The sequence below is a fragment of the Schistocerca gregaria genome, chromosome 6 (assembly GCF_023897955.1).
Source record: "Schistocerca gregaria isolate iqSchGreg1 chromosome 6, iqSchGreg1.2, whole genome shotgun sequence".
Classification (NCBI taxonomy): domain Eukaryota; kingdom Metazoa; phylum Arthropoda; class Insecta; order Orthoptera; family Acrididae; genus Schistocerca; species Schistocerca gregaria.
Genome location: NC_064925.1, coordinates 243,574,039 through 243,589,904, shown reverse-complemented (window position 1 = coordinate 243,589,904; position 15,866 = coordinate 243,574,039). Strand labels below are relative to the sequence as shown.

Below are 15,866 nucleotides of genomic sequence, written 5' to 3'. Positions count from 1 at the left end.
CCAGTAAGCACTGCTCTGTGTTCTGCATACTCTTCATCTCTCAAGCACATTATATCAGTACCTTTGCAAGCATGCCTTCGCTAAAATAGAGTTTGGCTAACACATCATGTTCCTTTAACACTGTGTGTTTCTTGGTATCATTTCTGAGGCCCTTGCTCTAGAAGTATCTTTCTCTAGATCCAACTGTTCAATGTACCACTTTTCACACAGGAAAACTTCTGTCTCTACCCAAAATTCTATGATTATGTGCCTCTCACATTCCATTGGTTGGTTTCCACTTCAGAATCCATAACAGCTTCCAATTAATGGCTACATGTCACTTCAAAACTGTATGAAGTCTCTTGGCCGCCCACTTTCATTTCTTACAAATCTGTCTCAACTAACTCCCAGTACCTCGTGTATTTCTAAGCTGATTAAACTTTGCAACGACAATCCTCTCACTGCTGCTGCCCCTAAATTTTAAATCTGTACATTTTTAAACTGCTTATTGACAGCAAAAGAAAAACTGTAGTTCTTTCAAGACCTCAGAGCTGAAATCATGGTGTGTTTTACTCCAAATAAGTTGAGTACTCTTACTTTTTACCTTCTTTTGAAGATATAGCAACCCAAGTATATTCATCAACCTAGAGCTGTGAATTGTGATTTATTAGTCTCATAACATACACTTACAAATCATGTGATTATGGTGCAAGAGACACATCAAAAATACAAACTAGAATCTAATACTAATTTTTAAAACTATATTAAGTCTATGTAGCAGTGTCTATATTTTCTTATTTTCCAGCATAGGTAAATATCTTTCTTGATAATGGACAATTGTTTTTTTAACCACAATATAATGCTAATTTGCAGTTGGATTCTGCTCAAATTATCAGTTCATCTTCCATGAACTCTTCTAATGAGTAACAACATTTGTGTATAAGAATTTCATGTAGCTTCTTCTTTAGTATCCTTAGTTCCATGTTTAGAATGTTTTTGCCTTTAAGTTTGTTGTAGACTTTCATGCCCATATATTGTGGGGACTGAGCATATAATTTCAATCTATGGGCAGGAAGCATAAAATTATCTTTATTCCTTGTACTGTATGGATGATCAAATTGGTTTCTAATGAACAATTCCGGTTTGTTGTGTAAAAATATTATTACCTCGTATATGTACAGAGAATGGACAGTCAAAATTCTTTGTTTCTGTAATAATGGATAGCATGATTCTATTTGCTGTGCAGTGCACATATTTTGGGTAATTTTCTTCTGGAGCTTCAGTACACGAGATATACACTCCTGGAAATGGAAAAAAGAACACATTGACACCGGTGTGTCAGACCCACCATACTTGCTCCGGACACTGCGAGAGGGCTGTACAAGCAATGATCACACGCACGGCACAGCGGACACACCAGGAACCGCGGTGTTGGCCGTCGAATGGCGCTAGCTGCGCACCATTTGTGCACCGCCGCCGTCAGTGTCAGTCAGTTTGCCGTGGCATACGGAGCTCCATCGCAGTCTTTAAGACTGGTAGCATGCCGCGACAGCGTGGAAATGAACCGTATGTGCAGTTGACGGACTTTGAGCGAGGGCGTATAGTGGGCATGCGGGAGGCCGGGTGGACATACCGCCGAATTGGTCAACATGTGGGGCGTGAGGTCTCCACAGTACATCGATGTTGTCACCAGTGGTCGGCGGAAGGTGCTCGTGCCCGTCGACCTGGGACCGGACCGCAGCGACGCATGGATGCACGCCAAGACCGTTGGATCCTACGCAGTGCCGTAGGGGACCACACCGCCACTTCCCAGCAAATTAGGGACACTGTTGCTCCTGGGGTATCGGCGAGGACCATTCGCAACCGTCTCCATGAAGCTGGGCTACGGTCCCGCACACCGTTAGGCCGTCTTCCGCTCACGCCCCAACATCGTGCAGCCCGCCTCCAGTGGTGTCCCGACAGGCGTGAATGGAGGAACGAACTAAGACGTGTCGTCTTCAGCGATGAGAGTCGATTCTGCCTTGGTGCCAATGATGGTCGTATGCTTGTTTGGCGCCGTGCAGGTGAGCGCCACAATCAGGACTGCATACGACCGAGGCACACAGGGCCAACACCCGGCATCATGGTGTGGTGAGCGATCTCCTACACTGGCCGTACACCTCTGGTGATCGTCGAGGGGACAATGAATAGTGCATGGTACATCCAAACCGTCATCGAACCCATCGTTCTACCATTCCTAGACTGGCAACGGAACTTGCTGCTCCAACAGGACAATGCACGTCCGCATATATCCCGTGACACCCAACGTGCTCTAGAAGGTGTAAGTCAACTACCCTGGCCAGCAAGATCTCCGGATCTGTCCCCCATTGAGCATGTTTGGGACTGGATGAAGCGTTGTGTCACGTGGTCTGCACGTCCAGTACGAACGCTGGTCCAACTGAGGCGCCAGGTGGAAATGGCATGGCAAGCCGTTCCACAGGACTACATCCAGCATCTCTACGATCGTCTCCATGGGAGAATAGCAGCCTGCATTGCTGCGAAAGGTGGATATACACTGTACTAGTGCCGACATTGTGCATGCTCTGTTGCCTGTGTCTATGTGCCTGTGGTTCTGTCAGTATGATCATGTGATGTATCTGACCCCAGGAATGTGTCAATAAAGTTTCCCCTTCCTGGGACAATGAATTTACGGTGTTCTTATTTCAATTTCCAGGAGTGTATTATTGGACCTCCCCCAAGAAAATAATGCCATATTGTATCACTGATTCAAAGTAACTTAGATATGCTACCTTGCGAGTGGACATGTTAGTAGCGCTTGATAATATATGCATGGCATATGCAAAGCTACCCAGTTTGCTGCACAGGTACTCAATATGTGTGTTCCAGTTTAAATTCTTATCGAGGTGTAGACCTAGAAATTTGGCAGAATGCACTTCTGTTAATTCTTCACTTTTTTGATTTATACTATTTTCTTGGTCTCTTGACTGTTTGGTTCTGAATTCAATCAAGTTTGTTTCTGGTATGTTAAGCTTCAGACCATTTAACTGGAACCATGACTCTAGCCTGTCTAGTGTACCAGTGACTCTATCAGGAATCATTTCTGTTTCTTCGCTTTCTATCAAGACAGACATGTCATCAGCAAACAGAACGGATGGTGATTTTATGTTTAATGGTAAGTCGCTGACATACAATAGAAAGAGAATTGAACCGAGGATCGAACCTTGTGGGACACCCTGTGTTATTGTTTTCGTCTGAATGGTAGTTTACACCATTTGAGGAGATGATTGTTCTTTGTTTTCTATGAAATAATTAAGAAGTAAGCCATTGAAGTACTGCACCCTTAATCCCATATTTTTCTAGTTTGTGGATTAGCAAGGAATGGTTTACTTAGTCAAAAGCCTTTGTCAGGTCGCAGAAAATTCCGGCTACTTTACTTTTTTTTTCTAGAGCTGTGCTAATTTTTTCTATGAAATTATTTATGGCATCTGTTGTATTTTTCCCTTGCTGGAAGCCAAACTGATTGCCTTGAAAGAATCAAATGAATATTTCTGATAAATGTTTGAACCATTTTCATTAGCTACTGAAATCTATATGCATGCCCCCTCCCCTTTTCCTCATCCCCACACTTTATCTTACACCAACATCGCATACTTAGTAGCTGCAACTGAACATTTGCTCAGAATGAACACTTCCTGAAAGTATTATAATGCCTTACCTCCTTCTTCCCTTTTTAACTACAAACAATAAGTAATTCACCTTTTAGAGCTTGGCAAACAGATTGCTCACATTGGCAAATAGATTGCTCACATTTACATTGCAACCTCTTCATGAATTTTGTAGACAGGATGTTTCTGGACTTTGGGATCAACAGTCCTTTGTGTTTATGGTACAATGATGATAAATTCAGCATTTGGGATTGTTCTAAATCTGAGTTTCTAATTTTTCTGGAACATCTTAACTCAATTTCAAATGTAAGGTTCCTCAGTCTCACACTACATTTCTAGTTAATGACCCTCATCTTGTCACATCCTACCTTCTGTAATTGATAAGCCTATCAATAAACAACAGTATTACCATTCTGACAACTGCCCTGTTTTGCATGTTAACAGGACACGTCAGCAGGATAATTTGCTAACTCTCAATTCCAGAAGGATTAGTCTCGTCACATTAACTGCTGTGTTTTTGATGCACAATAGATTGGTAATAGGTATTATCATTTGAGCTGCTAGAAATAACTGCCTACTACATAAACAGTTTTATTTTACTGCAGATATGTTCTTGTACTTGGATTTAACCAACATACAAGGTACATTAAGTCAAAATGACACTCTTGTGTGTTGGCACTGTCTTCTGTTGACTGCTTCAGTTCACTACTTCTGTATATACAGCCAAGACATAAGTGGTAAACATGTCTGTATTAATTGTAATTTTCTATACAATTATAGTCAGCTCAACAAAGGCTTTCCTTCTTGAATCACCCTACTAGCTTGCTACTTACAAAACAACAAGTGAATGTATTTCACATTACACAAGGCTATACTTGTTTGGAACTGAAAAGCACTGCCACTATGTAAAAATTGGTCAAGTTATGTGCTACACACAACGACTCCCAGTATTAATAAGCAGTTGCACCAAGAGTAACTTTCAATAGTCCCAAATCTATTTCCCTGAAATATGTTCAAAACTTTTTTGTCTATGCTCATCCATTCAATTTCCTTGATACATTGTTACGACTCCTGCTTCAAAACTTGTTTTGAATGTTCTCTTACAATTGTCTTCTTCAAGTATGGGATGGTGAGAGACACTTCATCAAAGGGAAGGATACTTTTGAGCTGATTCACAACACATACCAGCTGTAGATGCAGTCAAAGCTCAACTTTTAATGTCTTCAAAGCTGCAAGTAAGGCTGAAAAGATATAATAAGACTCACCAAGGATAATAAACAAAAAGTTTTAACAAAATACACTGTGCTGCAGGGTGGCTGTGACCCTGATGTGCCCTTCATTATGCCTGTGATATAATTTCTTGCATCCGATAATCTAAATCCAGAATTACACAGATGAGAAGCTACTTAAGAAGTGTGTTTGGTTCTTAGCATTAAACTAGTCTCTCTTTTGCTGTCAGTTGACATCTCACTCCTACCACAGGATGCAATTTGTCAGTCAGTTCAAGTTCTGGAGAATAAATGGATGTGCCACATTGATGAAAGATATAATATTATGTGACTGAAGTGACAACTCTCCTTAATTCCTTGTCAAGGATATCAAATAATGTAGCATACAACTGAGCTATGGTTCTTATTACTTTTTTTCCAGATAGTAGACAAATTTAATAACAAGTAAATTGTGGGAAAAGAAATTAGTGTTAGACTGTTCCATGAATCTTCACTACATTCAATGTCAAATAATCTACTGTATAAAAGGCATAGCACAATGTACCACAGGAGGCTTCATCTGAAGAATCGGAGCAGTCTTCATGACCATCACATACAAAGGTGTTCCTTATACACAATCCATCATTACATTGGAACTCATGAGCACCACACAAAGGCCTGATGTCTGTTGGATGAACAGGACTGGTGACTGTTGTATTACATCCCTGCTCGTCGCTACCATCAGAACAGTCTTGATGTCCATCACAATGAGCTGAACTTGGAAGACACCGATCATCTCTTCTGCAGTATATCTATAAATTCAAGACTTCATTGAAATAGTAATCATATATTAAAGATTTAGTACAATTACTGTATAACACTGTACACAAATAATTATTAAAAATAAATAACAGTGGAGTCAATTACCAATTTGAGCAAACACACAGTGAAAGACATTTTACTCATATTACTGCATTATTTGTTTTATTTTAAACACTACATAAATAATTATCAAATATTAATAACAGTAAACTCATGACAGGTATAGTCAACACACTGTGACAATTTGCTTATTCATATTATTGTATCATTTGTGTTATTTTAAACTGTCTGTGAAATGGAAATATAAAATCTCTTGTGCAGAGCTGGTACATGATAGCATAATTGGTGTAAATGAAATAGGACACAAGAGTGTGTGTGTGTGTGTGTGTGTGTGTGTGTGTGTGTGTGTGTGTGTTTGGAGGGGGGGGGATAAGGAAGAGGATGACAACATGATAAAAAACAACATTTGGCACAACTTGTCATCCAGGAACACTTCACTATGAATCAGGTACTGGTACAGAAAGGTAATGATGGTGCTTACAAATGTATTTTTAACTAACACTGGTGGGATGTACATCAAATGAAAGTCGATTACAAGCAAGGTTGGGTACAGGTTGGAGGAAGCACTGGAATTCACTAGGAATATCTTAATTAGATAGCTAGTTGAGTACTAGCTATGAGCTTAGTTGAGCACTAGCTATGAGCTGTTGAATGACACTGTTTGGTCACTTTTTTGCCTTCAAACAACTGTCACACACTGATTCTTGCTGATCAAAATCACTAATGTTTTATTTACTGTCCTGCTATTGTCACTTTACAGCACAAGGAACACTCTAGTTCCAGCTACATCTAAAATGGCTTGAAAACACCACAGTGTTGAACTCCATCTGAGAATCTTTGAGATAATATTAAGGACCATTTTATTCACTGGAAACATGAGTTAAATATTTTGAAGAGCACTAATGGAATCTGAGAAAAGAGTTCCTACTCCAAGCTCTTGTCATTCCAGCCAGAGCTCTAAAGATGGGATAAAGCTCTGCATCAAAGGCTGTAAATTAATTTTGTAGATGAACCCTGAGAACAATTTCAGGAGGGCAGCCAAGCAGCTGATAGCCTCTGAATAAAATGTGGTGTTCACCCATGGACATCACATAGATAACTCTTTGAGAAGCTACGCATTTTAACTGCACAGTCACAAAATATATATATATTCAGTAATGAAATTAGTCATAAATAATCCATCACTATTTGAGAAGAACAGTGATGTCAATATCTACAATACTGGAGGTAAAAACAACTTTTATTAGCCGTTATTAAAGCTGGCAGTGGTTCAGAAAGGATTTAAATACGCAGCAACAAAAATCTTTAATCATCTGCCCAATAATATAAAATGTCTGACAGGCAGCAACTCAAATTTTAAATCTAACCTAAAAATCATTTCTCCTGGACAACTCCTTCTATTCCATGGATTAATTTCTGTTTAAAAACTGGTAGCACATTGGGGGAAAAGACCTTTGTTTCTAAGCAAAGTTGCGCGAGAGAGGTGGAAAATATAGTGTGGTCATTAATGTTAACACTAATCATGAGAACATATCCTGTAAACTCACTTGTTGCACATCATTTTAGTGAAAGAATTGTCCAGATGTTCTATGGAACACATAATTGACTGACTAACTACAGCATTCATCTGGTGAAGGACTTAGTCCAATAGCTTAATAATATCCAGCAGCCTGTCTACCACTCAGTGCTTCCTCTGTGAGGTGATTAGCAATCTATCCTAATTCATGTTCTCAAACAATGGAAAATCCAGGATGGAATGTATCAATATTATGAGAAGGAAAGTTGCTACTCCCATATAGTGGAGATACTGAGTCGCACCAGTTGCCTGAGACTGCAGTCGTGTGTGTGTGTGTGTGGTGGGGGGGCAGCGCATATGTGTGTCTAGTGTGTGTGTGAGTGTGTGTGTGTCTATTGTTGACTAAGGCATTAATCGCCGAAAGCTTCAATTATGTCTTTTTGTTGTGCCTTATCTGTGACTTAGCATCTCTGCTATATGGTGAGTAGCAACTTTCCATCTCATAATACTGGTAATTCATGTTCTAGTGATCATTAACCCTTCAACTGTTTTTGACATGAAATTATGTTGAGCTAGCTGATGATATATGTATCTCTGTTTCAACATAATATTACACCCTGGCACATAGCCTTGTATTTTGTTTGTTTTGACATAGTAATTCAATTGGATAGATAAAAAATTCTCCTGATAAAGTAGTAGCAGGAAAAAATATATATAAAGGTTGTGGAAATGTGCAAGCTTTCAGAGCCAGTGGCTTCTTCTTCTGGCAAAATGGTTGACAGAAAATGAAGGAAAGGGGGAGAGTTACAGAAAAGTCATCCAGAAACATGGATCTGGGGAGAATTACAGGATAAGTTGGAAGGACTGATTGTCCCCTGACCTACCTAGTGGGCGACTTTTCCATAATTCTCTCCGTTTCTTAAACCCCATCAGTCCCTTTCCTTCATTCCTCTTTCTTTCCCTTCAATCATTCTGCAGGAACAAGAGACCACTGGCTCCAAAAGCTTGCTCGTTTCCTTATTCTTACACATGTTTTCTCCTGCTGCCACTTGGCAAGTAGATATTTTATGTGCCCAATTATATTATATTTTCAAAAATCAATTATTTTTGTTGATATACTGACAACACAATCCATCACAGGAGAATTAAAGAGTCCTTTGGAGAAAAGAGACATAGTTATATAAACAGCTAGAGCTACGATGGATAGCTAGTACTAAACAAACAAGGGATTGCTGAAAGATGGAATGAATATACAGAGGGGCTCTGCAAGATGGAGTAAACTTGAAAGCAATATTATACACCAGAAATAGAAACTAGCTGAAGATGAGAGGGGAAATATGACTCTGCAAGAAGAATTTGATAGAGCACTGAAAGATCTAAGCTGGAACAAGGCCCATGGAGCAGATGCCATTTTCTTAGAAAATTTGATATCCATGGAAGAGCGTGCCATGACAAAACTCTTCCATCTGGTGTACAAGATATAAAGACACAGGAGAACTATCCTTAGGCTTGAAAAAGAAAGTAAAAATTTCAATTCCAAAGAAAGCACATGCTGAGAGGTGTGAATATTACTGAGCTATAAGTTCAATAAAACATGGCTGCAAAGAACTCACACACATGGAGAAAATGGTATAAGTCGAACTTGGGGATGATCAGTTTTGGTTCTGAAGAAATGGTGGAACATTTGAGGTAATGCTGACCTTACAATCTATCTTAGAAGAAAGGTTAAAGAAAGGCAAACTTACATTTATAGTTTATATATATATTAAGAAAGCTTTTGACAATGTCAATTGGAATGCACTCTTTGAAACTCTAAGGGTAGCTGGGGTAAAATACAGGGAGCAAAAGGTTAATACAACTTGTACAGAAACAAGACAGCAGTTATGACAGTAAAAAGATATGAAAGGGAAGCAGAGGTTGAGAAGGGAGTGAGACAGGATTGTAGCCTATCCCCAATGTTATTCAATCTGTACACTGATCAAGCAGTAATGAAAGCAAAATAAAAATTTGGAGAAGGAACTCAAGTTCAGGGTGAAGAAATAAAAACTTTGTGTTTGCCAATGACTGTCAGAGACAGCAAAGTAATTAGAAGTGCACCTGAATGGGTGGACAGTGTCTTGAAAGGAGGATACACGATGAACATTGTCAAAAGTAAAACAAGAGTAATGGTATGTAGTCAAATTAAATCAGGAGATGCTGAGAGAATTTCATTAGGAAAGTAGTGGACAAGTTTTGCCACTAGGGCACTAAAATAACTGTTGATGGCCAAAGTAGAGAGGATGTAAAATGTACACTGGTAATGACAAGAAAAGCAATTCTGAGAAAAGAAATTTAACACTAAATGTATATTTTAGGGTTAGAAATTCTTGTCTGGAGGTATGAGTGTGTTGTATAGGCTTGTAAAGAACTGAAACATAGATGACAAGCAGTTAAGACAAGAAGAGAAAGAAGCTTTTGAAATGTGTTGCTACAGAAGAATGCTGAAGATTAGATGGGTAGATTGCATAATTAATGTGAAGAAAATGAATGGAATGAGGAATAAAAGAAATCTGACAATAAGAAACTAAAAGAAGGAACTGGTTGATAGGACACATTCTGTAGCCTCAAGGAATTGTCAATTTAGTACTGGAGAGAAGTTTGGGGAATGAAAATTGCAGAGGGAGTCCAAGAGACATGTACAGTAAGCAGGTTCACACGGATGTGGGCTGCAGTAGTTATCTGGAGATGAAGGGGCTTGCACAGGATATAGCAGCAAGGACAGTTGCATCAAACCACTCTTTGAACTGAAGACCACAACAACAACAATTCATCACATGACCCATTTATGAGAGGTGCTGCATTCTGCCCATCATCAAAACTATTTCAGCATTCACTCCACCTCCTTCAGTAGGTAGGTTTATAAAGTACTTATTTAGAATATGGTGACTTAGTAGCTGGTAGGTGTGTGTGTGTGTGTGTGTGTGTGTGTGTGTGTGTGTGTGTAAAAATCTATGGGCTATGAGCTTTGGATGATTCTGAATGTGTTATTTTGTGGCCACAAGCATGTATTGATGAAGAATATATTGAAACATCCAGCAAAAGAAATGAAGCTTGCAGTGGAAGCACGATAAGTAATTCACAGGACAATGAGTTTGACAACTAAGCTGACTGCCTACTTTGTGTGAGCATGTACAGAACTTGAAGTGAATTTGTTTTGATGACATTTGTGCAGTACCAATAAAGTATTCATTTATTGGAGTTTCAGGACTGAAAATTGCAATATACAATTCATAGGATTATTGACAACTAATTCTGAAGTACCAGCTAGGTAAGGAAGACAGATCTGGAAAATGAGACTCCTTGTCAAATGTTGATTATCTTCTCTGTCTAATTGAAAGACATTTTCTGGTATATGTGCCAGCTACAAAGAGAAAGGTGAATGCAATGGGAACTTGCACTGTTAGTGCATCAGAAATATTAGAAGACAATCAATACACCATAGTAAAGAGAGTGATGTTGAACTGTGTGCAGCTACCTGTCTGGAAATCTTTCCATAAATAGAGACAATTTTAACTTACTGGCCAAGTTTTTTGTAATTACAGTGGTATGAAACATCTTTTGAGTAAGTTGCAAAATTTCATGTCTGTAAATCAAACATAAGTTCAGTTATCCTACAACCACCTTGCCCATATTGTTCAAGTCCTAAGAATGGAACACTGGGAAATGCAAATGTGTCTCAAACAGAAACAATGAAGACATTAAAAATTGATAAAATATTTGTGAAAAAAACTAATAAAGTGTAGCAAACATTGTGTACACTATAAATCCAAACACCACCTCAGCCTTACTGATTACCATAGGAGATATTTATTCCATTCTTGGATTAGGATATTCATGTAGACTGGCAATGGCAAGGAAAGCGTTTCTGAAGAAGAGAAATTTGTTAACATCGAGAATAGATTTAAGTGTCAGGAAGTCATTTCTGAAAGTATTTGTATGGAAGTGAAACATGGACGATAAATAGTTTGGGCAAGAAGAGAATAGAAGCTTTTGAAATGTGGTGCTACAGAAGAATGCTGAAGATTAGATGGGTAGATAGCATAACTAATGATGAAGTATTGAATAGGACTGGGGAGAAGAGAAGTTTGTGGCACAACTTGACCAGAAGAAGGGATCAGTTGGTAGGACATGTTCTGAGGCATCAAGGTATCACCAATTTAGTATTGGCGGGCAGCGTGGAGGGTAAAAATCGTAGAGGGAGACCAAGAGATGAATACACTAAGCAGATTCAGAAGGATGTAGGTTGCAGTAGATACTGGGAGATGAAGAAGCTTGCACAAGTCTCAGGACTGAAGACCACAACAACAACAACAACAACAACAACAACATGTTTGACACATTTAGATTTGAGAGCAGCTCCACTGCCTGGATTGCAAGAAGGTCTCATTGTTGCTCTACCACTTAGGAAGACACATTCAGATGCTGTTTGGGCAACAACATTAAATACTGACAATTGTGAGAACTACTGTCCCATGTAATCATATCTCACTGTAAGGAAATTTTTCTACATGGAGACCACTAGTTCTATAGCCTAAGACCTCCATGGTGGATGATGTCTAGCATTCTTAGATAAGGTCCTACTATCCATGATCAATTAGGGCTTCAAAATCTTTAGAGCCCTAAAGTTCTTCTTTTAAGAACTTTTAGGTATATTAGCCAGTTAAATTTCTCATCAAATATATGAGCGAAAATAATGTTTTCAAGTCTCAATGTCATTGCATTAAAAACATGTTAACACATGAAGACAGATTAACACACACACACACACACACACACACACACACACACACACACACACAAAAAAGCTTCATCCCAAATCTCCAGTCTCCTCTGTGTTATTTGTATTTAGTGGGCATTATCATCAATCTCTAGATTGGGGCCTCAACAGAACATTTTAGAATCATCCATAAACAGAAAACAACCAACTAGGCTCCTTATTGTTTATACTATATTGTCTGTTCCTATTCCAAAAAATTGTGACATTTAAGAATCCCCCCACCTTGTTACGAACTCATCATTTGAAGTAGCATTGGCTATGAATAATTGCAGTACAATTGGGAGACAACTACAAGATCCCAATCGTGTTCCTGTCGTAGGACGTTATATTGCCAAGTTGTATAACAGGTTTTATTAAAATCAAGAATATGCCTAGTAACTGTTTCCTGCGTACAAAGTCCTCTTGTTACACAGACTTTAGTAAGGTAAGTTTGTCAAGTGTTGAGTAATGTATGTTGAGCCCAGACTGGACTTGACATAGTAGCTTTCTGTATCCAAGGGCCCACACAAAGCAGCAGATGATCTTGTGCTCAAAGTTTTCCTCATGCATCTGCTGAGAGTCATATTTTTATAGCTAATCAGTTTTTTGCAGTTAGCTTTTGGGTTCGAGAGAGGGACAATAGCTGCCTCTCTCCATGAGTTGGAATTCACCTTCAATCCGAATTCAGCTAGAAAAAGTGAAGAGATGTTCTTTTGAACTATTCCTTAAATCCTTTAATATTCATACATCACTCCACCTAACTCTGCTGGTGTACTGTAGTTCACAGACAATGTGTGTTCTAATGTCCACATAGTGAAAGGGCAATTGTACTTTAACAAATTCAATGAACTCGACTGGGTTTCGATACTAAAGGTGTATAAAATCAAGGCTCATATTTTATGAAAGTCTGTGTACATGACTGGTGGTTTCATAGCCTTAAACATGATAGCATTTGGAGAGGGTGTAGTTCACCAATTAATGGTATTCCTTTGAGTATGATTTATTCAACAAGAAGCATGAGTACCCATATCCACATTACACTGTCAATGTATATCAGCAAAGGAACAGTGTGTGAAAAGTGAAGTCATAGAGAAGCTCTGAACAATATTTAACTTTAATGCATACGGATATTCAGAGGTGTTTGACTGCTTGATAACAGTCATACATAATCAAAACAACATATCTTCCAGCAACCATTTTAAAATGGACAGTAATAAATTTTTTACCCTATCTTATTCCAGGTTTACTTCCTAGATATATAATCATCCGTGATACTGTTTCACACACAATAAGCAGAACAATAAACCAATTTTCTCTAGTTTGTTGCAAAGTAAAATACAGAAATAGCAGGCAAGCAATCATGTAAATTATGAGACAGATCTAATAAAAGCGGAATATCTGACACAAGTTAAGGGGTGGCAATATACTCCTGTGCATTCCACGAATGACATTTAGAAGGAAATATTTGTTACTCTCCATTGGCCACCATATCAGTCATAGTCAAACTGGGCAAAGTGATTTGGAATCTCATTAAAATAAAGACATATAATCAAAATGTGTCAAGCATTGCACTTCTGGAGATGAGAAAAATTATGGTTGATACTTTAGTTGATATGACATTAAAAAACAAGGAAAGCAAGTCACACTTGGAAAATTTTGGCAAGAGAATCAGTCTGCACACTTTCAAATAAAGGGTTGTCATTAGTGTCAATAGAATTTCAATGGCAGATGAAAGTTCCATGGACAAAGGAAACAATGCCTGTTATATCATTGTGGAACATTCACAGTAGTAATGATGCTAGAGAAATGCAGTGAGAGGGTAATGAAAGATAAACGAATGTCTCATTTCTACTCTTGTTGTTACAGCAAAATGGGTATTTGCATCACAGAGTGTCTAGGAATATATTTTGTATGAGACAATTTCACATTTAAGGGAATGGTAGTGTGAATAGTTGCCTTATGACTCCATTGTTCTGATTCGAAAGAGTAACAGTCAAATCCCTGTCCAGTCATCAAAATTTTAGTTCTTTGTCGCTTCCCTAAGTAGATTTAAAAAAAAGTTAGTATAGTTTCTTGAGCTCTGTCTAACAACTTTACGAGATGCATTCAAGTTATAACACCTCTGATTTTTTTTTTTCCTCAGAAACTGATTACACAAAAACTTCGAAATTTGTGTCAGTTCTCAACATAATCTCCCTGCAGCTGTACAAATTTTTCACAATGTTGATTCCATGATTCCAGGCCACTGTGAACGCTCCCCTAGGAGTCTGGTTCGCCCACTGTCTTAGCAATACTGGCATGGTTAGTGGATGTGTAACCAAAGAGTGTGTTTTTCATAATTGAAAACAGCCAGAAGTTGCTAGGAGCTAGGTCAGGTGAGTAGGGAGCATGAAGAAACTATGGCATCTTGTTCGCCTGATAGGCTGGTACATTGTGTTGGTGAAAAAGCACACATGCAGCCTTTCCCAGCCATTTTTCACTCAATGCTGGATGGAACTTGCTCTTCAAAACATCTTGGTAAAATGCATCTGTCACTGTAGTGCCCTTTAGAGCACAATGAATAAGGATTATGCCACTGCTGTCCCAGAACAAAGCCACCAAAGCTTACCCCGAATTTTTTGGTAACATAAATGTGCGTGCTTACACCGAGCTGACTGGCTCGGTTTTCAGGATTTGAAAACAGCATCCATGTCTAACTAATTGTCACAATTTATGAAAAGGAAGTCCCATTCATGCCATCATCATGCATCAACATTACCAGGCAACATGCCCACTTGGAAGACACTTTTGGAACTTTCAGGTATTCATGCAGGATTGTGAGCAGAGAACCCATAGAAATGTCAATTTCAGAGGCAGTGTATTCCATGCTCATTTAGCAATCTTCCAAAACAACTTTCTCAACTAGCTCAAACACATCATGAGACTGGCTGGTGTGAGGCCAAAACTGTCTTAGTTTGTGTCATATGACGATTGGTCTTCTTTGAACTGCTGCACCTACTAATGTACATTAGAGTCAGCCGTGACACCATCACCACATGTCTTACTCAACTGGTAATGATTTTCAATCAGTGTCACACCACACAAATGAAGAAAATTAATGATTACACACTCTTATTGTAATGAAATCATTGCACTTTAAGTATCAAAAACACTTCTCATTCTAGCTGCTGCCACTAGACTTCTGTATGCTGAAATTTCTGTCATGATTTCAAAGCAAGAGCATGCATATTTTAAAACAAATCACATGTTTCTATCTGTTCCCTGTCCTGAGGGAAAAAATAAAAAATAAATAAAAAAAACAGGATGCACTGTGGCTTGAATGCATCTCTTGTTGATGACATGCAAAATCCTAATCTTCATTTCTGTCTTTCTTGGGTGTAAACAGAATGATGCTGCCACTCTGGCTGAAGCACATTTCATAACAATTCTTAACTTATAACAAAGAGAAACTTCCATTCCACCCAAAGCAGTTAATAAAACTGAAGTAAAGTGATCAACTAGTCTGTACCTGATCACCAGCTTGGCACTTGGCACTGCAGTCTGCTTCGTCACTACCATCATCGCAATCATCAGATGAATCGCATCTCAGTTCAAGTGAAATGCACCTTTTGTTCTTGCATGTAAACTCTGTTATACTGCATTTTGGGTAAACTGTAAACAATTCAAGTGTCAATCTATACAATATAAAGAGTACAGGAAATTTCTTAATGTGTATTGGTACATAATCTTTCATTTTATTTTTACAAACATCAGAGATGATTAAAAATAATACTAGCCTTGAGAACATCTGATTTATGAACTTCTTTGCATCAGTGCTTAAA

The 15,866-nt window shown here is 38.5% G+C and overlaps 1 protein-coding gene across 2 annotated transcripts in view; it reads right to left on the bottom strand.

The window, feature by feature from the left end:
• LOC126278124 (low-density lipoprotein receptor-related protein 1) overlaps positions 1-15,866 on the bottom strand; it is a 688,899-nt gene that overhangs the window by 248,447 nt on the left and 424,586 nt on the right. For both annotated transcript variants that reach the window (XM_049978010.1, XM_049978009.1), the window contains 2 exons: positions 15,554-15,696; positions 5,418-5,664 (listed from right to left, as the gene is read on the bottom strand). In XM_049978010.1, coding sequence (XP_049833967.1) covers positions 5,418-5,664; positions 15,554-15,696 — 390 coding nt within the window. The remainder of the gene's footprint in view (positions 1-5,417; positions 5,665-15,553; positions 15,697-15,866) is intronic.